Here is a 21,646-nt window from a genome sequence, read left to right as displayed (position 1 = left end):
GGATTTTATACCTCTCGAGCATTCAATGTGTGGTGTTTTTATTTGTCACATATCCATCACATATCTGATTTCTAAAATATTTTGTTTGAAACTGTATCCTGTCTGGAAAATTAACATTTTGTGTGTTTTATGGTTTGCAGTTATTCTTTTGGATTCTCATTCTGAAACAAATACAGCAAAGAACAGATAACTTGTGCTGTATGTCCTACCATCATGAGGCTAAACCAAATTTAACATGCAAGCAGTTAAGTGTCAATTAAGCTCAAAATAAGGAATGCTTAAAAAGATGTCTAATTCCTTCTTGAATTCCTTTGTATCAATAATATGTAACGAATCAGGTAGAACATTCCATAATTTTGGCCCAGCTACTGACAAGGTGCAGTGTGTTAAATCCCATCTAGCCATTTTGGGAGTTGGAATGTCAAGCAGATTTTTTATTTGTGGAGCGAAGTTGTCACGGATGTTTGTCAATCCTCTCCTTTTTTTCTTCTCTTCTCCCAAGTTTTAATTCCCTTGTTATTTGTAACTGCTCACTTCCACAGGTTACACTGTTGTTCATTGTACACCCCTGTTATATGTAAACCGGCATGATGTGATTGTATCATGAATGCAGGTATATAAAAATCTTAAATAAATAAATAAATCCATGGTGATGAGCTCAAACAAACATTAGAATCGTCATTTAATAAGTTAAAGATTAGCATCAATACTTTGTGCTGTATTCAATAGCCTGTTGGTAATCAGTGAAAAAGATGCCAGCCCTAGTGAAATATGAACCCTTTTTGGGGTGTTGGACAAAATGCAAGCAGCAGAGTTTTGAACTATCTGTAGCCTTCACATCGTGCTTGCTGACATACCTAGGTACAAAGCATTACAATAGTCTAATTTTGTTAGAATTAAAGATTGATGTATTAGGTGAAAATCTAATGGTTCAAGCAAACGTTTTAGGCACTTAAAGCCTCATTTTATAAAATATAGTTATTAAAGTACAGAAAATATTTTATAGAAAGTGCAGAGTCAAGGATAACTTCCAGATTTCTTGCTTTCTTACATTTGGAATAGTGAAGCCGTCAAGGTTTAAAGTAGGAAGAGCATTTGAAGAGCTGGGTATACATAATAGCATTATTTCTGTCTCTGAAATATTTAATCTATTATGCTCTAACCATCTTTTTATGGAGTTTAGGCATAAAGTCATTAAAGATAAGGTAAGAAAAATTGAATATCGTCCACAAGTTTTGTAGTTTATATTTAGACATTAAAAAATCTGACATAAAGGAGCTAAATAAGAAAATTATTCCTTGCCTGCTAATTTTCGTTCCTGTAGTACCATGGATCATTCCAGACGGTGGGTTATGTTCCCTGTCCAGCAGATGGAGTTAGAACCAAAAATTCCCAGGGGAGGACCTAAATAGCCACGCCTCCCTTGCCTCAATCCTCAGTAACTGGACTAGCAAAGCCAAGACGAGAAGAGACAGAACCAGAGGGATCAATTAATCTCAAAAATATAGAGAAAAAATAACAGCTGTAAGTGACAGCAAGTAACTTGTACTCAAAAAACTGTAACTGAGAACTTGCAAACAGCACTGTGTTCAAAGACACAGCTCGCAATAACTAGAGATACAGAGTGAAAATATTGTGAAGACAGGAAAACAGGGATGGCCCACAAAGAACCCCCAAAACCAGGGAGGGGTCTGGAATGATCCAAGGTACTACAGGAACGAAAATTAGCAGGTAAGGAATAATTTTCTTTTCTCTGTATGTACCAGGATCATTCCAGACTGTGGTATGTACCAAAGCTTCCCCATCATGGGTGGGTCGCGGACAGCCCTGCCCGTATGACCGTGTCTCCAAGCTGACCATGAGACGGCGCGCGAATGTCTAGACTATAATGTCTTGCGAAAGTGTGGAGCGACTTCCATGTGGCCGCCCTACAAATTTCTTGAGAAGAAACTGCAGAACTTTCCACCCACGACGTCGCTTGAGCGCGTAGAGAATGCGCCTTAACAGCTAAAGGTGGAGACTTACCCACTCCGATGTATGCGGCTATAATCGCTCCTTTCAGCCAGCGAGCAATTGATTGTTTGGATCCCATGCAACCCTTCCTGGGTCCCGACCAAAGGACAAACAAATGATCGGAGAGTAGAAATTCATTAGTGACCTCCAAATAATGTATCAAAGAACGTCGGACATCCAACCGACGCAGGTCAGAAGAATCAGAGGATACAAAAGACGGAAGCTCTATCGATTGGTTGAGATGGAAAGTCGAGACCACCTTCGGCAGAAAAGATGGAACTGTCCGCAGGGATACTCCCCCTGGCATGAAACGAAGGTATGGCTCTCGACATGATAGAGCTTGTAGTTCAGAGATCCGACATGCTGAGCTGATCGCCACCAGGAAAATGGTCTTAAGGGTGACATCCTTGAGTGTGGCCGAACTCAGAGGCTCAAAAGGCGGTGCACATAGAGCCCGGAGTACCAAATTGAGATTCCATGAAGGACAAGGCGGTCTAATGGGAGGTTTCAAGTGTTTTACCCCCTTTAGAAAACGTTGAATATCCGGATGTGAGGCCAGGAGCTCCCTGTCATTATTCCATAGGAAAGCTCCCAAAGCCGCTACCTGAACACAAAGAGAATTATAGGCCAGGCCCAAATCCAGACCCGCCTGTAGGAAGGAAAGCACATGCGCTACTGAGGCCTGCGTTGGCAGAATAGTCTTTGACTCACACCATTCCTCAAAAACCTTCCATACTCTGACATAGGTAACGGACGTGGAAGTCTTCCTAGCTTTCAGGAGCGTCGAGATGACAGACTCTGGATATCCGCGCCTTCTTAATTGGCGCCTCTCAAAAGCCAGGCCGCAAGACAAAAGCGATCTGCCTTCTGAAAAATATTGGCCCTTGGCGAAGGAGACGTGATAGGTGACTGAGTCGAAGCGGGCCTTCCACTGCCAGATTGAGAAGATCTGCAAACCATGGACGTCGAGGCCACTCTGGCGCAACTAGGATCACCGGACCTTGATATGTCTCTATCCGTCAGATGACCTTGCCCACTAGAGGCCACAGAGGAAAGACATACAGAAGACACTGTCGAGGCCAGGGAGGAACTAGTGCATCGACTCCTTCCGCACCGTGCTCTCGCCTGCGGCTGAAGAAACGGGCGGCCTTTGCATTTGTCGCGGTTGCCATTAGATCCACATGGGGTATCCCCCAACGCTGTATTATCCTCCTCATTGCGTCTTCTGAGAGTTCCCACTCTCCTGGATTCAGGTGTTGCCGGCTGAGAAAATCTGCCTGCACATTGTCCACGCCCGCTATGTGCGAAGCCGCTAGACGCTGCAAGTGTAGCTCCGCCCACACCATCAAGTCGGTCTCCAAGGAGACTAGATGGCTTCTGGTGTCCCCTTGGCGATTGATATACGCCATGGTGGTCGCATTGTCCGAGAGAATCCGAACCGCTCGACTGCGTACCAGTGGGTAGAACCCCTGCAGCGCTAGAAGGACTACCCTGGTCTCCAGCCGATTGATGGGTCAAGTGGACTGATCTACCGTCCATCTGCCTTGGAGAGACCTGTCTTGACAAACCCCCCCCAGCCGGTGAGGCTGGCATCTGTGGAGACTACCACCCAATTCGGGTTCTGCAGAGACACTCCCTGAGCTAATCGTTGAGGGTCCAGCCACCACTGTAGACTGCTCAAGACAACACTCGGAATGGGCAGCACTGCCTGAAAATCTCTCGACATTGGGTTCCATCGCGAAAGTAGGGACCTCTGGAGAGATCGGAGATGAGCGAAGGCCCACGGTACCAAATCGATGGTTGAAGCCATGGTTCCCAGTACTTGAAGATAGTCCCATGCCGTGGGAGTGACGAGAGCCATAAAACCGGTTACTTGAGCGCGTAGAGCCCGAGCTCTGTCCGGATGCAGAAACACCTTGGCCTGGTTGGTGTCGAAGTGTGCTCCCAGAAAATCCAGCGATTGGGACGGTATCAGTTTGCTCTTTGAGAAATTGACGATCCATCCCAGAGATTGAAGAAGCTGTACCACTCTGTCGACAGCACGGTAGCCCTGCGCCCTCGACTTCGCTCGAATGAGCCAGTCGTCTAGATAGGGATGTACTAGGATACCCTCCCTGCGGAGCGCCGCCGCTACCACCACCATGATCTTGGTGAAGACTCGCAGAGCCGTCGCCAGGCCAAAGGGGAGAGCACGAAACTGAAAATGTTGTCCCAAAATTTTGAAGCGTAAGAAGCGCTGATGATGGTGATGGATCGGGATGTGAAGGTATGCTTCTGTAAGGTCCAACGAGGCCAAGAATTCTCCCGGATGCACAGCTGCTAACACTGACCAGAGCGTTTCCATACGAAAACGAAGAACTCTTGAGACACTTGTTGACAGACTTAAGATCCAGGATAGGTCGAAATGTGCCCTCCTTTTTGGGAACCACAAAGTAGACCGAATAATGTCCTCTTCCCAGTTTGGAGGCCGCTACCAGGACTATCGCCCCCAGCTGTAGCAGACGATCGAGAGTCTGTCGAACTGCTAATTGTTTGAGGCAGGAACCGCAAGGAGAAAACAGAAAACGGTCTCGGGGTTCGTGTACAAAATCTAATACATAGCCTTGACTTAAGATGTCCAGCACCCATTGATCCGACGTAATTTGGACCCACTCTTTGTAGAAGAGAGTAAGGCGACCCCCCAGGTGGGGGATCCCCTCGTGGGACCCTCTGGCATCATTGTGAAGCTTTTGAGGAGACACCTGCCACTTGAGTATCCTTACCGTGGCGGCGTCCACGAAAGGACCGGTTCCAGGTGTGTGATCATGTAGAAGGCGCTCGAGGTGTTTGCTGTCTGGCAGGACGCGACCTCCGTTGATTCCGGTACCTGTTCCTGGAGGAATAAAAAGATCTAGAAGAACGTGGACGATCTTCTGGTAGCTTGTGCACCGCATTCTCATTAAGAGATTTGATGATCTGATCCAAATCTTCCCCAAATAGGCATCTACCCTTGAAAGGAAGAGAACTCAGGCGCGTCTTGGACGAAGTATCTGCTGCCCAGTTGCGAAGCCACAAAAGACAGTGAGCGGACACCGCCGCCAGCATGGATCGAGTGAGAACCCTTAACAGATCATAAAAAGCATCAGCTCCATAGACAACCACCGCTTCAAGTCTATCAGCCTGAATAGTCTCTGCCTGTGGCAAAGATTGGGATGTGAGAAGCTGCTGTACCCAACGCAGAGCTGCTCGCTGTGCTAGGGAACTGCAGATAGCAGCCCTCATCCCCAACGCTGAGACCTCGAAGATATGCTTGAGGTACACCTCGAGCTTGCGATCCTGGACATCCTTCAACGCAGTCCCACCCGTGACCGGGATGGTGGTATGCTTCATGACCGCGGATATCGCCAGTATCCCACTCCCTTGAAATCATGCAAGATATTGTGATGCGTGGGAAAAGCTTTCGCTAGGGGTCGCAAGCCCGCTAGCAGAGGGTCCCCTTTCTTAATCTTTGGATCCTGAGCCACAGGATCCGGAGGAGGGTCGATGTCCATTTCCTACAGGATGTGGGGAATGAGATCATCCAACTCCGCTGCTTGAAAAATGCGGAGAACCCTCGGGTCGACACCCTCTACCTGGGCCGCCAGGGAGGGATCATCCGCATCTGGGTCCTGCCATGAATCCCCCGACGGTTGCTGCAGCGGTGTAGGGACCACGGGAGGGGGCCGAGCGGACCCCGCACCCCCTGTGGGCAAAGAAGCCTTCCCTAAGGGAAGGTCCGCCGTCGAAAGCTGGGTCAAGCAAGTCAGTTTGGGAGGAGGGGGGACCCCAATTTCCAAGATTCGGATCCCTGCTCTGTAAAAATGCCTTGTGCATTAAAACGAAGAATTCTGGCGAAAAAGCAGGAAGTGCTGATGAAGGGCCCCCCGAGGTGTCGTCCCCTTGCCTGCCCTGGTCCGTTACGCTCAGAAACCCCATACTGTGAGAGGAAACCTGGAGCGGAGCGTCGACGTCCTCCTCAGAGAGAGCTGCCTCCGAGTCAGCTAACAAAATGGCCGCCGTTCCCGCGCTGAGGGGAAACGGGGCATGCCACTTCCTGCCGGCGCGGTCCGACTCTCCTCCAAGCTGCCCACCAGGTAAGCTATACTCCCCCTCAGGAAAAGCCGAAGAAAATCCCTCCGAGGGCTGCTGAACCCCTTGCCGAGCTCCGGAGCCGTTAGGCGATCTCTGCATCGCGGCGGGAGGGAGGGGGAGGGGTGGCTGCGGCGCACGGCAACAACTGAAGCAGCGAAGCAATAGAGCTATCCGGCCTCCGGACCCCTCACCGTCCCCAAGAGACAGTCGGGGAAAGCGCCGTCCCGACGGTAAGCAGCTCCGGGGAATGTGTCGTCGCAGAGCTGCAGGGCGGGACTCCAATCACTCCCCGAAGGGGAGTAGGGGAAAAGTACAAACTCCGGGGCTAGGGGGAGCGGTCGGCACTACCAACTTCACCCCTCACAAATTCCTGTCCCTCCCAACGACTGTAAATAAAATAAAAACAATACTTACCACACTGTAGCCGGGCAAGGAAGAGGAAAAATAGAGAAAAATAAAGTGACAGGCAAAAAACACAGCCTGTCAGCAAGTTCCTCACTGGAAAACAGTGTCTCTCTTTGAACGGAGTGGTCCTGTCAGAACACTACAGAACCTATCCCTTAGAAGAAAACCTTTATCTAATATTATTTAATTGATCCCTCAAAGAGAAAATAAAACTAGAAAAGTGCTGGGGACCACAGTGTCCCCTGCTCAATCTGCTGGAGTTAGAACTATACTGAGGATTGAGGCAAGGGAGGCGTGGCTATATAGGTCCTCCCCTGGGAATTTTTGGTTCTAACTCCATCTGCTGGACAGGGAACATAACCCACCGTCTGGAATGATCCTGGTACGTACAGGGAAAAAACATTAAACAGGGTTGCTGAAAGAGCAGAACCGTGGCACACCTGATCTTTCATTCCAGGCCGACTAACATTAACCCAACCTGATTTGCTGTGCACAATCTGACAGAAAAGAGCCAAACCATTATATTCTAAGTTGATGCTGTTTAAAAACATGTAAATATTGTTTAAAAAGTTAACCAAGTTGTGCTTACAAGGAAAAATAATAAAAGCATAAGCGGTACATGGTCTTAATTTATGAACACCTTGCCTTTGTAGTTACGATTTTATTTGATTTATATATTTTAGCTGTGGAATTCACACTTTGCTGTACAATTTTTTTTTTGAGAAGCCTTCCTGTTTTATCTACTATCATGCAAATTTTAAAAGTTAATAGTTTAAATAACTGAAATTTAAATGGCTAACCTTTTAAATATATACTCAGAAAAGATCCATCTTGATCAGCTCTCACTAGGCCTTCTAGCCTGATATGCCCAAGTGCTCAAATGCCAACTACCCAGGTGCTTGAGTTGGCCAATAGCAGCCCATCCTGCTCCAATGTAAGGAGTCACATATGTCAAGAAAGCAAAATTGCTTACCTTGTAATAGGTGTTATCCCAGGACAGCAGGATGTAGTCCTCACATATGGGTGACATCGGTAATGGAGCCCTATGACTGAAAACTTTGTCAAAGTTTCTAAAAGCTTTGACTGACACTGGCACACTGAGTGCACTGAGCATGCTCAGCATCATATGATCCCTGCGTCCACAGGGGTCTCCCTTCAGTCTCGTTTGTAGCATTATGCGTAAGCGAAAATATAAAAGAAAATAATAAAACGTATCGGACCCAACTCCGCGGGGTGGCGGGTGGGTTCTGTGAGGACTACATCCTGCTGTCCTGGGATAACACCTATTACAAGGTAAGCAATTTTGCTTTATCCCAGGACAAGCAGGATGCTAGTCCTCACATATGGGTGATTAGCAAGCTAGAGGCTGAGTCATTTTGTAGTGAAGCAACAGTGAAGAATTGTTGGTGAAAATGAGGCAGCCGAAGATCACAGCAGGTTAGATGTAGAAGGAGTTGGGAATATATTGGAAACAAGTTCTGTAAGAGATTGTCTAAAGGCCGAATCTTGTCGTTTTTCTTTGCCCTAGCAATAAAGAGCTGCAAAGGTGTGAAGGGAACTCCATGTTGCAGCTTTATATAATGGTAATAATGGGCACTGAACGATAGTGTACTACTGATGTAGACATCGCCTTTACTACGTGTGCTGTTATTCGCCCTTGGAGAGGAACGTTTGCTTTTTCATAACAGAATTAGATACAGACTGTTAGTCAGTCGGAGAGAGTCCGCCTTACTACCGCGACTCTTGGTTCATTTTATGTGAAAAGAAACAAAGAGTTGGTTGGATGTCCTATGGACTGCCGTGCGGTTCAGGGAAAAAGCTAGTGCACGTTGTCAGTCTAAGGTGTATAATCGAAAACATCGCTGGTTTCGGAAAAATGATATGGGCATTGACGGAGTCAATGACCGAATCCATAAAACATAGAAGATGCCGATGGGAACGACGTGGGTGTCGAGATCATTGATTGGATCGACTCTGGCAACAATGACTCCCATGGCATCCATGCCACTGACATGAGCACCGATGGAATCAATGTTGGCATGGATGGAAACAGCCTGGCACAGATGGAAAATAGCCTGGTATCGATGGAAAATCTGACATCTATAATAGAAGGATGGCATCGATAGAACTGACCCCCAACAGCGATGGAAGTGCCCCGGGTAGCGGTGGCATTGACCAGATTATGGATGGAAGCGACGAGACAAGTGTTTGTCGATGGCATCCATTCTGGCAACGCTAGCACCGATAAAGCTAAGGAAATAAATCAGTGCCTTGTATAAACATAGATGGCACTGATAGAATGATGTAGGGAGGATGGCATCAGGGTACAACAGGGGGAGGGGTACCCGTGGCATCTGAAACCGCAGGATGGCCTGAAGGGGGTACAGACGGTAGCGATGGGGTATTACTGCGCGAAGGTACTGAGGAAAGTAAAGGACCTGAATCTACAGGAGCCCTGGCGGCACCGGTAACCGTGGAAGTCCCTGTCCCACTAGCGCTAATAGCCAAGCAGAGTGTCACAGAGGGACAGGCTGTGTGTGACTAACTGAAAAATAGGGAGAGGGAAGGCCGCAGTCGGTTGGCAGCCAGAAAGGTGACAGGAACAGACCGAAAAAATATGGCATAGTACTCACCAAACGTCGAATTAAACCAACGCGGAGGGAGACCTGTGCAGGGAAAGGTGTTTGTGAAGTAAAAATGTAAATCTTTTATGAGTTAAAAAGTGTTAGAATTTCTCACAGAGCTCCAACTGCTATGCTTACAGCAGAGCGGAAAAAAGAAGACTGAAGGGAGACCCCTGTGGACGCAGGGATCATAGCATGCTCAGTGCGCCAGTGTCAGTCAAAGCTTTTAGAAACTTTGACAGAAAGTTTTCAGTCATAGGGCTCCATTACCGATGTCACCCATATGTGAGGACTAGCATCCTGCTTGTCCTGGGATAAAAAAGGAACCCAGAAGTCAAATGGGGAACAATTTAATTGGGTCATTGGCTCATGCCAACAAAATGTTACATGTTCAATAGTTCACATTCTAATCTTGATGTTATTCTGAAAATGGTAAAAAACCACACACGCTCACAAAAGTTGTTTCTCCACCAATCAAAAAACCTAAGACAATAGTTGATAGTAACTTATGACTAAATGAAAGCATTCAGTATAAAAGGAAGCAACTATTTCCAACATACAATTTTCAGGACAAACTGATCCATCAGAATACAGTTTACCTGCCATATTACACCACTCTTACAAAAATACTTGTAGGAAGCTAACCAGTCTACAGCAATGTGATACCTAGGATGCTGATAAAATGTTCATAAGGCAGGAGAATCCAAATGGCATAAACATACCTTGAGAAATTATGTTTCTTAGAAATGCAGCTTTGTGTTGCATGCTGAAGTGAATAAATTACATTAACCATAAGAGCAGAGTATTGAATCTGCACCAGTCAATGTTTGGAGTTGCCTAGAAGTTGATCAAGTGATTTGTTTGGACACATCTCTCTAGTATTCTCTCTCTGGGCTCAGATTATAAATGGATATAGCGAGAATAAATTAAAACAAAATGTCCACAAGAACTCTCTACCAACCTAAAAGAGTAAAAGCAGTTTTCACCTGTCAACTCACAGGTCTGCAGTATAAAGTTGCATTCTTAGTACGCATAATGGCAGCTGACAACATCTGAAATAAAGTACCTATAACCCTCAATTTTAAAGTGTCTAAGAGCTCCAAAGAGAAATCAATTACATTTGGAATGTTATATCATAACCACTTCACTGCACATCACTAGCTGATTCAAGCATATCAGATTAACTACTGCTGTACATGTCACTACAGGGACAAAGTACTTATAAATGAAGATTATGTATTATCAAAATATTTTTCTCTATTGTGCATGAAAGGCTTGTTTTGTACAAAGTCATGTGACATTTTATTTAAAATGTGTTAAATCACTTCCCTAACCCATCAAGGCCACCCAAGCAGTGGTCACATTAAACATACATTAAAAAAAAAAGGCATAACAATACCAATCAAATAAAACAGTACTAATGACCTCATCATTCCTCAAGAGAGTTACTAAAAAACCAACACACTTTTCATATCTTGCCAGCCCAATTCTAGAATAAAAAGTTGATTTACTGTTAAACAATAAGTTAGCTAAATAATCCAACACTCTTTCTTCTCACCATATCATCTTAAGGATGAAATATCAAAAACAGCAACGATACCTAAAGACTAGAAGGTGGCTAAATGCAACACCAGTTTTTAAAAAGGGTTATACAGGTGCTCAAAAAATCTATACATTAGTGTGCCTGATCATGAAGCCATGCAAAATGGTAGAAGCTTTTCTTAAACGTGAAATCACTTGCATACAGACAGACACTGCTTAATTGGAGAAGAGTCAACATGATTTTAGCAAGGGGAAGTCATGCTTTATCAATCTTTTAAATTTTTTTTGAAGGTGTATACCAACATAAAGATGAGCCAGTTAATATAGTGTGCTTGGATTGTCAAAAGATATTTGACAAACTTCCCCAGGAAAAGCTCTTAGGAAATTTCAAAGTCATGGAACAGGAGCCAGCATCCTACTGTGGTTTGGTAAGTTGTTAAGAGACAGGATCAGAGGGTAAACATTTATCCAGTGCTGGAATACTATGCTATGAATAGGCCTCAAGTAAATACAAGGCCTTATCTGATTCTTTAGAAAAGTGTCTCGTTCTAGAATGGGTAAGATCCTTAGTCTACCTATAGCTCCATAGGTTAGGCATACTTAGAATCAACCTAACCAAACAACTCTAAACCCAAAATGCAGATAAATAAAAAATATTGCACTATTATCAAACCCACGATACCACCTTTAATAAACTTTAATCCAAAAATTTACAATTTTTTTTGTGGAGGAATCCTTAATGATTTGTCTTTAAAAAAAAAATGTTTTTAGAGAGGAAAGTAGTAGTTTCATATATAATGTTGTATAGGTACCACCCAAGTTAAGCACAAATCAACATACCACCATCCACCTGTGTGTTAAATTGCTTTGTGTGTCTCACAAAAAATCTTATTGCCGTGGAAAATAAACTGTTTACTAATGGTAACCTAAACATTATATATGAAACTACCATTTTCCTCTCTAAAACAATTTAAGACAAATCATTAAATTTGTCTTAAAGAGAAATTGTAAATTTTTGGATTAAAGTTTGTTATTAAAGGTAGAATCAACCTAAGGCATGTTGAGAGACTAATAGTTTTGGAGCCAAAATGTTGCACTATGCGCCAATATGAGCGCTATGGAAAAATATACCTTGACCTTTATATGATGAAGAGGCAGACTAGCAGGGCAGCAAAGAGATAAAATCATTATTTTCAATTCTGAAGAGAAATGTGGTATATTTTTGAAACAAATTGAGATTGGTTTGAGAAGTTCTTTTTTTTCTGAGAAAACAGACTAAAGGAATCATAGTAACAAGATTGGATTAGTTATCTGCACAAAGTCACTATTATTAATTGTAATTACTACTCCAGATCAGTCTAACTTTTAAAACAAGAATTATTGCTAAATCAAACTTGTTTAAAATTTACTTCCCAAAAATAAAAGATTTCCAGAAGTGGTTTATACATGTGTGATCTATCTAGATTTTGATCTGAATTGAACAGCAAGTACAAGAGGGAGCACTAACAAAATAAGTTTTATTGTATCTGTCCTATATAGTCCAATGTAGCTTATAATTTTTTACTGATTTTTGTTATGCCTGCTATGACCAAAGATAGAAACTATTTTAGATTTTAATAAGAATGAGATATTTAGACAAACTTGCACAAGGCTATACTATGTGATTTCAAGTAAATGAATTAGCATAGATTTGATACCTTGAGAATTACTTTGTAAATCTTCTTTAAATCACTGCTCATTCTTTAAAGTGTTTGTGCATAGGCATCAATCATACAACAATTTGATACAAGCTGCATATTCACTTTGCAAATGTCAACCTTAGATCAAACACATGACTAGCAGATAAAGGGCTGAAGTAAAGGGTGAGGGGAGGAGAAGAACTCATGCATGGAAATATTACCCACCTGCCATGAGCATGAAAATCTATATGCACAAATTGGTCTTCATGAGAAACTGCTCTTTTGGCACGCTGGTGTTTTTGGTGTAATGCATCCATGTCATAAGACAGTGCTTCATAATGGCTAATGTGTTTATTCAAAGGGTTTCCATACTGACCTAAAAATGAAGAGAATTATTTTAGAGTTTCAAAATACTAGACTTTTCCTGCTCAGATACTGTTTTTTGTTTTCAGGGGGCAACATGGGGGTGTGATGCTGACAAAGTCATATTTCCATTACCATGATGAACATTTTTTAATAAATAATGCATATTTCACACAAAGCAGTTTATAAAAAAAGTAATATTCTGAAGGTTAGGCAACTAAGGGAATAATCATATAGAAATGGCATTATTTATTTAACAATTTCCTTAGGTTGTGTATCTCCGGCTCCTCACATTTGAGGACTTGATTCAGAGCAGACAGATTGTTACGCTTAAGAAAATTGTGTTTCCTAAATGTGAATATGATAATTCTGTCTGTTTTTCCCTTCAAGATTTACATAACTTCAAAACAGACAAAGTGCATAAAGAAATAATTAAAAAAAAAAAAGGCATTATTTGTGTTTCCAGGTTTTAATTTTTCATCCTTCGGTAACATTAACTAGAAAACGTACAAGACAACAAAATATATGTCCAAGTAAAGTTCAGAGCTACGCCTCAAGGTTAATGATCACCAAAATGTGTGCACTTAACCAAAACAGTTTGCTTATTTAAAAAAAGCAACATATAACTTTTACAGAAAGTTGATGTTCAGTTATTTCAAAAGGTAAACATACAGACTGAAACCAATTTACTGTATTTTTCGCTCCATAAGACGCACTTGACCATAAGACGCCCATAGGATTCAGAGCTGGAAAATTAAAAAAAATAAATAAATAATGGTGTGCTAAGCCGGCTCTGTTCCCGGGCATCTGTGCATCTTATGGAGCAAATTAGGGGAAGGCATCAAATATTTGTGTCCCCATCCCAACCCTTTAAATTTAATTAAACTACAACGCCCTGCCCTCCTGACCCCCCCCCCCCCAAGACTTGCCAAAAGTCCCTGGTGGTCCAGGAACGATCATCTGCACTCAGGCCGTCGGCTGCCAGTATTCAAAATGGTGCCAATAGCCTTTGCCCTTACTATGTCACAGGGGCTACCTGTGCCATTGGTCGGCACCAATGTAGCGTTTGACACGCTATTTTTACCCCTTATACAGTAAGGAGTAATAGTGTGTGGAAAATGTGCGGCCAACCCCCCCGAAACAAATAGCGCCCACAACATGCAAATGCATGTTGATGGACCTATTAGTCATTCCCACGCGATACAGAAAGTAAAATGTGCAGCAGTCAAAAAAGCAAATAGAATGTTAAGAATTATTAGGAAGGGAATGGTTAATAGAATGGAAAATGTCATAATGCCTCTGTATCGCTCCATGGTGAGACCGCACCTGGAATACTGTGTACAATTCTGGTTGCTGCATTTCAAAAAAGATATAGTTGCAATGGAGAAGGTACAGAGAAGGGCAACCAAAATGATAAAGGGGATGGAACAGCTCCCCTATGAGGAAAGGCTGAAGAGGTTAGGGCTGTTCAGCTTGGAGAAGAGACGGCTGAGGGGGATATGATAGAGGTCTTGAATGAATAGATGTGACTCGGTTATTTACACTTTTGAATAATAGAAGGACTAGGGGGCATTCCATGAAGTTAGCAAGTAGCACATTTAAGACTAATCGGAGAAAATTCTTTTTCACTCAACGTACAATAAAGCTCTGGAATTTGTTGCCAGAGTGCAGTTAGTGTAGCTGGGTTCAAAAAAGGTTTGGATAAGTTCTTGGAGAAGAAGTCCATTAATGGCTATTAATCAATTTTACTTTGGGAATAGCCACTGCTATTAATTGTATCAGTAGCATGGGATCTTCTTAGTGTTTGGGTAATTGCCAGGTTCTTGTGGCCTGGTTTTGGCCTCTGTTGCAAACAGGATGCTGGGCTTGATGGACCCTTGGTCTGTCCCAGCATGGCAATTTCTTATGTTATGTTCAGATGCACATTGATTTTTTTTCCTTAGGTTCCCTACCAGAGTTTAACCTTGTTTAATAAGGCTATTTACCTATATTTTGAGCTAGATTTTACGCTTTGTTCTTGATTAGATTTTGTTTTATATTCTATGTATTCTTTAATTGTTTTAAGCAATGTTTTGTTGGGCATATCAGTTTACTGTATATTGTATTTTTATTCATACTTTAAATTCTCTGTTTTTATTATTTTATTTAGTTATCTTCAAATTTAAATTTGGTTTTGTTTTATAGTAATAATAATGTAAACCGCTTTGGTCAGTGTTTATACTGGTGAAACGGTATATAAATGCGTTAAATAAATAAATAAATATTGTGGGTTTATTTTATGACATGCTACAATTTCATTTTAATGAATATCGCTTTGACTTACTATTTAAGAAAAACAATTAAATAAATTGAAAATGAAATTTTGTGCATAGCAGAATCACTTCCTAGACTGTACCACTCCCTTGGGTTTTTGCAGCCCAAGCACATGACTGCAATTTAGCATTAAATCTTAGCTGCCAGACTCTAGACCATTTCTCAAGCTTTTCTAGCTCTCTCCTTGTGTTTTACACACCTTTCTGGGCATCTATACTCTGTTGCAAATGTTGGTATCACCTGCAAAAACATGATAGTCCTTCAGCGATATTACTTATTAAAAAAAAAAATGTTGAAAAGAACTAGTCCAAGGACAGAATCTGTTGCATACAACTAGTAATGCCGCTGTCCTCTGAGTGAGCTCCATTTACCACTACCCTTTGTCATCCACTTAACCATTTTCTAACCCAGGCAGTATAGATAAAGAAAGGCCATATTACTTGCGACTGAATATAGAAGAGCTATATCAGACCCAATGGGACAAAAGATTAAAGGATAGCAGAAACCATCCATCTGGATATTCTCAATGGAACTAGGAGCTATAATATAAGGCAGAGCTTTCCAAAGTGTGTGTCGCGACACTTTAGTGTGTCGCCTAAGGGGTGCCGCGCAAGCCCAGTGCACGTGACACACCGGCAAGTGGGAACCAATGCAGCTGCCGGTGGACCTCATCCCACTGGCGGCTGAGCAGTGAAGTTTCGCTGGGCTGTTCTGTGTGCCAGAGACACAGCATGAAGATCGGCAGGGCCATGGTGGAGCTCACGTCACCACGGCTCGAAGAAAAAGGTCACGCAGGTGGTGCTCCTCCTTCCTGCCCACGCGGCCCCGGAAGAAAAATGTTGCCGGAGCCGCACGGGCAGGAAGGAGGTGGAGCATCAGTCACGTGCAGAAGAGGAGCAGCGGGCTGAGAGGCGGTGGCGGCCCGGTAGCAGGGTCCCCACCGCGGATCGGCCCGTGAAGAAGAGGGACGCCACTGCAGAGCCCATCCTGCAGCGACCCGTGAAGAGGAGCCCAGAGGTAAGAGAGAGGCTGAGGGCCCGTAGAGTGCGTGTATGAGATGAGTTGAGAGATTGTGTGCATGTATGAGATGAGTTGAGAGACTGTGTGTGGGAGTGAGGACCTGAATGTTTGCAGAGACAGCATGTGAAAGCCTCTGTGTGTGAGAGAGACAGCATGTGCCAGTGAGAGCCTGTGTGTATGAATGATTGTATGAGAGAGAGCATGTGACAGTGAGAGCCTGTGCTTGAGCAAGACAGCATGTGGGAGTGAGAGAGAGCCTGGGTGTGTGAGAGTCAGGCAGCATGTGCAAGAGAGAGACTGTGTATGAATGATTGTATGAGAGAGAGCATGTGAGAGCCTGTGTGTGTGTGTGTGTGTGTGAGAGAGAGAAAGCATCTGAGAATGAGAACCTGACTATGTTTGAGGGAAGAAGATAGATGGAGAGAAAAGAAATAGAAAAAAAAGACAATATGAAAGGAATTGGCAAAAAAAATAAGAAAGGTGGAACAAAAAAGCCTGTGACCAACCGAAAGAAAACTAAGATCAGACAGCAAAGGTAAAAAAAAAAAATTACTTTTTACTGATTGGCACATGTAATTTTTGGTAATGTGCAAAAGTAGCATTTTCTCTATGCGGATCTCACAATGTACGAGATCAACATGGAGGAAGTGGAAACCCACGGGTCCTACATAGAGACGGCAACAGAATGGGCTTCAGTGCCAATAGCAGCAATCAGCGCCTCCCAAATAGCCATGCGGCATCAGTGACAGTGATAGTGGCAGCAGAGGAATGAGAGAGGCTCTTGAGGTTGCTGGCAAAAGAAAGAGAGGGGGTCTGCCTTTAGTGTGCATGTGAATGAATGGGAGTCTGCCTGGGGGTGTATGTGTGTGAATGCATAGGTCCCTGCCTGAGGGTGTGTCTGTGTATGAGAATGTATGGGTGTCTTCCTGGGGTTTGTATGTGTGAGAATAGGTGCCTGCCTGTGTGTGGTGTATGTGTGTGTGTGTGTGAGAGAATGAATTGGTGCCTGCCTGGGGGTATGTTTGTGTGAGAATTAATGTGTGCATGCCTGGGGGATGGTGAGGGAATGGTGTGAAAATGAATGGGAGCCTGCCTGGGGGTCAGTTTCAGTGTGTGAGAGTGACTGGGAACTTGCCTGGGTGTGTGTGTTTGTGTGTATGTGAGGGAGCCAGAGAGAGTGAGAGCATGAGTGTGTATGAGAAAATCCAGGGGAGTAAGAGTTTGTGGGGGGGGGGGGGGGTGTGTGGAGGGGGAGAGAGTGTCTTAGAGCCTGAGAGTGTGTCAGTGTCTGTGAGAGCGAGAAGTTATGGTGGGTATAAGAGCATGAATATGTATGTATGTGACAGTGTATGTGTGAGAGAGAATGGACATGTGAGTATGTGTGAGAGAGAGAGGATAACCTCCTAATCCTTGACAATATCAGGGTGACTGGAAATCAAGAGCTCCCATGTATGGACAGCAGGGGCTTTTTAAAATCTTTATTAGTTTTAATTATTGGGTGTTATTTGATATATGTGCTGTTTTTAAATAATTTATTGGTATTTGGGAAATTGTAAAAAATGTATATGATTTTAATTAATAGAAATTCTATTTATCAGTAGTTTTAAAATATTCTTTTATTAGTATGGTTTTACTATTATAACTGATGCTTTATGTTTCTTGATTTTATTTGTTTTATGAGGAATGGTGGTTCTGTTTTTCCATTGTTAATACACAGTCTGGCTTCTTGGGGTTTCCATGTCAGTTTTTGTCAAATTTGTGCTCCTTTATTCTGTATTTGGTGAGGGTCTGTCTCTGCTCTGTGTGTGTGACCATGATGAGAGATTCTGCTAGCATAGGGATCTATAGCAATCGGGTTTGTTTTGTTTCCTCAGTAGGTGGTGTATTGGTATTCTAGGACCCAGTGCAATATTTACCCTTGCTTATTCACAGGTAGGGTTATTGTTGTTTGAGTCCTTGGTGTTATTACTGTTATGTTACAATGGAATTGCAGTATAGATTTTGAGTGTCTTTTTTGCGAGGTTTTGTGTTAGTTCACAATGTGCCTGGCAGTGGAAGGTGTTTGTGCTGCTGTTACTGTGAGGTGACACCAGAATTTGAAAATATCTTTTAGTATGATGAGCTGTAAGGGAAACATCCAAGCTCCATTGTTTGAGGGAATTTCAGTGGATGCACAGAGTTACAGAACTGGAGGTGCAGGATTTATATTGACATTCTGTCCCTTCCTATAAATTCCAGTCTTCACTCTCATAGCCATATAGAATTAGTTGAATGAGGCTATCAAATAATTATATAGTGTGAAACTGGCCAGCTTTTTAAATTACGCAGAAGACCCTTTGGACTTTCTTATTAACACCAAATATTCAAAATCTGTGTTCATCCCATCAAGCTCATATATCTCATTAAAGAGGAAAATTGAATAACACAATAACTTTGTTTTATTATTGTTATTCATAAATTAGAACATTAATCTTGGAATATTATATATATTTAATATAAATGAGAGGTTTTCACAAGATAGGTTGTGTCGTGAAACATTTTATTATGCATATATTTAAGGAAACATACATAAATTGTCGAAATACATTTAGTTCGTTTAACCTTTAACCTCTGGTTTGCTAGTAAACTGAATTACTGTGTCCCGAAATTATGTTTCTCTAAAAAGTGTGTCACTAACATGAAAAGCTTGGAAAGCTCTGATATAAGGAAAGGGGGGAGGGGAGTGGAGATATCCTTCCTTGAAGACAATTATTTTCCCAATAGTTTGTGCAAGGGGCAGAGAGAGTTTTACTAGAAAGGTTTACATGTAGAACAAAAGTAAATTGGAGTATGAGTTTGATGCTTCCTATAAGTCACTTGCATGCACCATATTTAATACATATTAAAAATATTAAAATAGTACAAACAGCTTAAGTACATAATCTGGCATGGGAATTTTTTTTTTGTAACATGGGGGTTGTAGCTATAATAAGATGCATGCCTGTATGTAGGAAAAGTGAAAAATTAAGAAAAAATATATGAAGACAAAAAAAGTAAAACCTAAAAAAAGGAATAGAGCTCTAAAATAAAGCTATGCTTTTCTTGATAAAGAAATGAAAGTCAGAGCAATCTACTTTCTGGTCTGCTTTACCTCGTTTATACAAAGAGCCTAAATATATTAAAAATAACCATAATGTTATGGGCAACCTGACATGAAGAGAAAAGCAAGATATTACTGCTTTTCACTAGATCTTGAGGGTCACTCCTTAAATAAATGAGCACAAGAACAAAGAAATGTCACGCTGGGACAGAACAAGGTTCATGGACCTGGCAGAACCCATAAAATAGATCTATATTTTCTGTTACTTGCTCCCAGGTTTAGCAATATCTTTCTTTAGTCTATCTAGCTAATAATGTATTATGGACTTTTCCTCCAGGAACTTGTCCAAATCTTCACAGGTACTGGGGAGATTGCAACCCATCTGCATCCTTCTCCCAGCTGCCGAGCTCTGTGTTCTGGAAGTCACCATAACCCTCGTCGCCCCTAGCTGCTTCCTAAGCGGCCAGCCTGGGGCTGGAGAGGTTGCAAGTCAATTTCTTATGACTCTACATTTTCTCCTCCTGATGCTAATCCTCCCCAAATCTTATTCCCTGTTGCAAACCACTACAAATACCAAATTCACCTTCCCCATTCCCTACTTTATCTTACCTGCCATTCTGTCATCTGCACTATCCACTATTCTTGAACTGCAATTTTTTCTTCTCCCATTCAGCCATCTCCCTGACAGCATCTCATCTGTGTCAGTTCTCCTACCTCTTCTTCTCCTCCTACTCTCAACCAGGGATATCAATCCCAATCTTAGACTTCCCATCAGTGCAATCACTATTCCCCCTTCTCTCTCCCTGTGGCATGCCCTCTGTTTCCAAAAATCTTGTCTATTTTCATAATCCCTCTCTCTCATTTTTCATCTCCTTGCCTTGACTGAGACATGGCTTTCCCAAGAGGACTCTGCTTCAGTTGCTGCTCTCTGTCATGGAAGTTATCGTTTTTTTCCCCATATACCTCATACAGTAGACTGCAATGGTAGTGTTGGTCTGCTACTCTCACCCTCCTGTAGGTTTCAACCCTTTTTTTCCACCTCAGAAACTTTTTCTTCCTTTGAGGCACACTTCGTCTGCCTATTCACCCCATTCTCTCTATCTGGATAGCTGTCATTCGTCAACTCTCTAAAAACCCCCTCCTCTCTCACTGACTGATTCATGGCTTTCCTTCTTCCTTGACCCATCTTCCCCTTCCCTTATTCTTGGATACTTTAACCTTCATGTTGATAACCCGTCAAACTCATATGCCTCAAAATTACTTTCCTTAACCTCCTCATTTGATCTCCAACTCTGCTCTACCACCCTTACTCACAAGCATGGCCAGTGCCTTGACCCAGTCCTTTCCTCCAACTGCTTTCTCTCAGACTTCTCCACCTCAGATCAGTTGATACCTTTAACATTAAACCAGCCTCTTCCAGTCAACACCTTCAGGAATCACCAGGTTGTTTACACTTCCATCCTCTCTATAACTGTCTCCTCCACTACACTGAGTTTGTTCTTACGCTATACTCTCCTCTGTTTTAGACCCTCTTACCCCCTCCCCTGTTTTGTAAGGCACACCAAACCCCAAGCCTTGGCTCAACCCTAGAATTCGCTTACTTTTCTGTGCCCACTCTGCAGACTTTGTACAATTCAAATTCATTCTGGCCTCCTTCCAGTCTGCCAATGCACTTGCCAAGCAAAACTACTACATCCATCAGAAACTAAGTCGCATCCAACCCTCTCTGTCTTTTTGCCACACTCAATACCCTCCTCCCAGACCATGGCCAACTACTTCTGACAAGATTCCCCAAGTTAGTTGAATTTTCAACCAGATCACTTCTACCTTCCTCTCCCCCACCTCTTAACGCTACACTTCCCCTGGCTGCTGACATTTTCTCCTCCTTTTCTGAAGTAACAGTGGAGGAAATTGCCCATCTTCTCTCCTCCCCACACACTCTTTGCTCCTCTGACCCCATTCCCATCCAGGACCTCAGCTCTCTCCACTGCAGTCATCCCTTCCATTTGTCACATCCTCAATCTAACTTTCCACTGTTCCTGTTGCCTTCAAACATGCTATCACACCACTCCAAAAATCCCTCACTGGATCCTACCTGTCCTACCAAGTATTGTCCCCATCTTCCTCCTCCCTTTTGTTTCCAAACTACTTGAATATGCTGTTCACCGCCACTCACCTCCCATTTCAAACTATTCTTAATCCACTCTAGTCTGATTTTTGCCCTCTACATTCCCCAGAAACAGCCCCATAGCAAAGTCTCCAATGACCTGTTTGTGGCTAAAACCAAAAGCCTATATTCAGTCCTTACCCTCCTTGCCTTTGCTGCTTCTTTTGCAACTGCTAATTGCCACCTCGATACTCTGTTCTCACTTCCATGGTTCAGGGCAGATTATTTAAAATGTTAAGGCTTAATTTTCTTAACCTTTGATTGTCAGCTTACAGCCTCAATTTTTTAATAGCTTGTCTTAAGTTAAATTCCCCAAGTCTTTTGACCTGTA

At 42.8% G+C, this 21,646-nt stretch overlaps 1 protein-coding gene across 4 annotated transcripts in view; it reads right to left on the bottom strand.

Annotated features, from left to right (window-relative positions):
* The window catches only part of ADAM10 (ADAM metallopeptidase domain 10), a 482,781-nt gene that overhangs the window by 314,137 nt on the left and 146,998 nt on the right, over positions 1 to 21,646 (bottom strand). For 3 of the 4 annotated variants that reach the window (XM_029574420.1, XM_029574421.1, XM_029574419.1), the window contains exon 2: positions 12,599 to 12,749. In XM_029574420.1, coding sequence (XP_029430280.1) covers positions 12,599 to 12,690 — 92 coding nt within the window. In that variant the 5' untranslated portion in view covers positions 12,691 to 12,749. Of the gene's footprint in view, positions 1 to 12,598; positions 12,750 to 21,646 lie in introns of those variants that run through there. The other variant, XM_029574422.1, reaches the window with a different exon arrangement.

This window comes from Rhinatrema bivittatum, chromosome 13, assembly GCF_901001135.1.
Source record: "Rhinatrema bivittatum chromosome 13, aRhiBiv1.1, whole genome shotgun sequence".
NCBI classification, from domain to species: Eukaryota; Metazoa; Chordata; class Amphibia; order Gymnophiona; family Rhinatrematidae; genus Rhinatrema; species Rhinatrema bivittatum.
The sequence above is the reverse complement of the archived record's forward strand: the minus strand, read 5'-3'. Positions and strand labels throughout refer to the sequence as shown.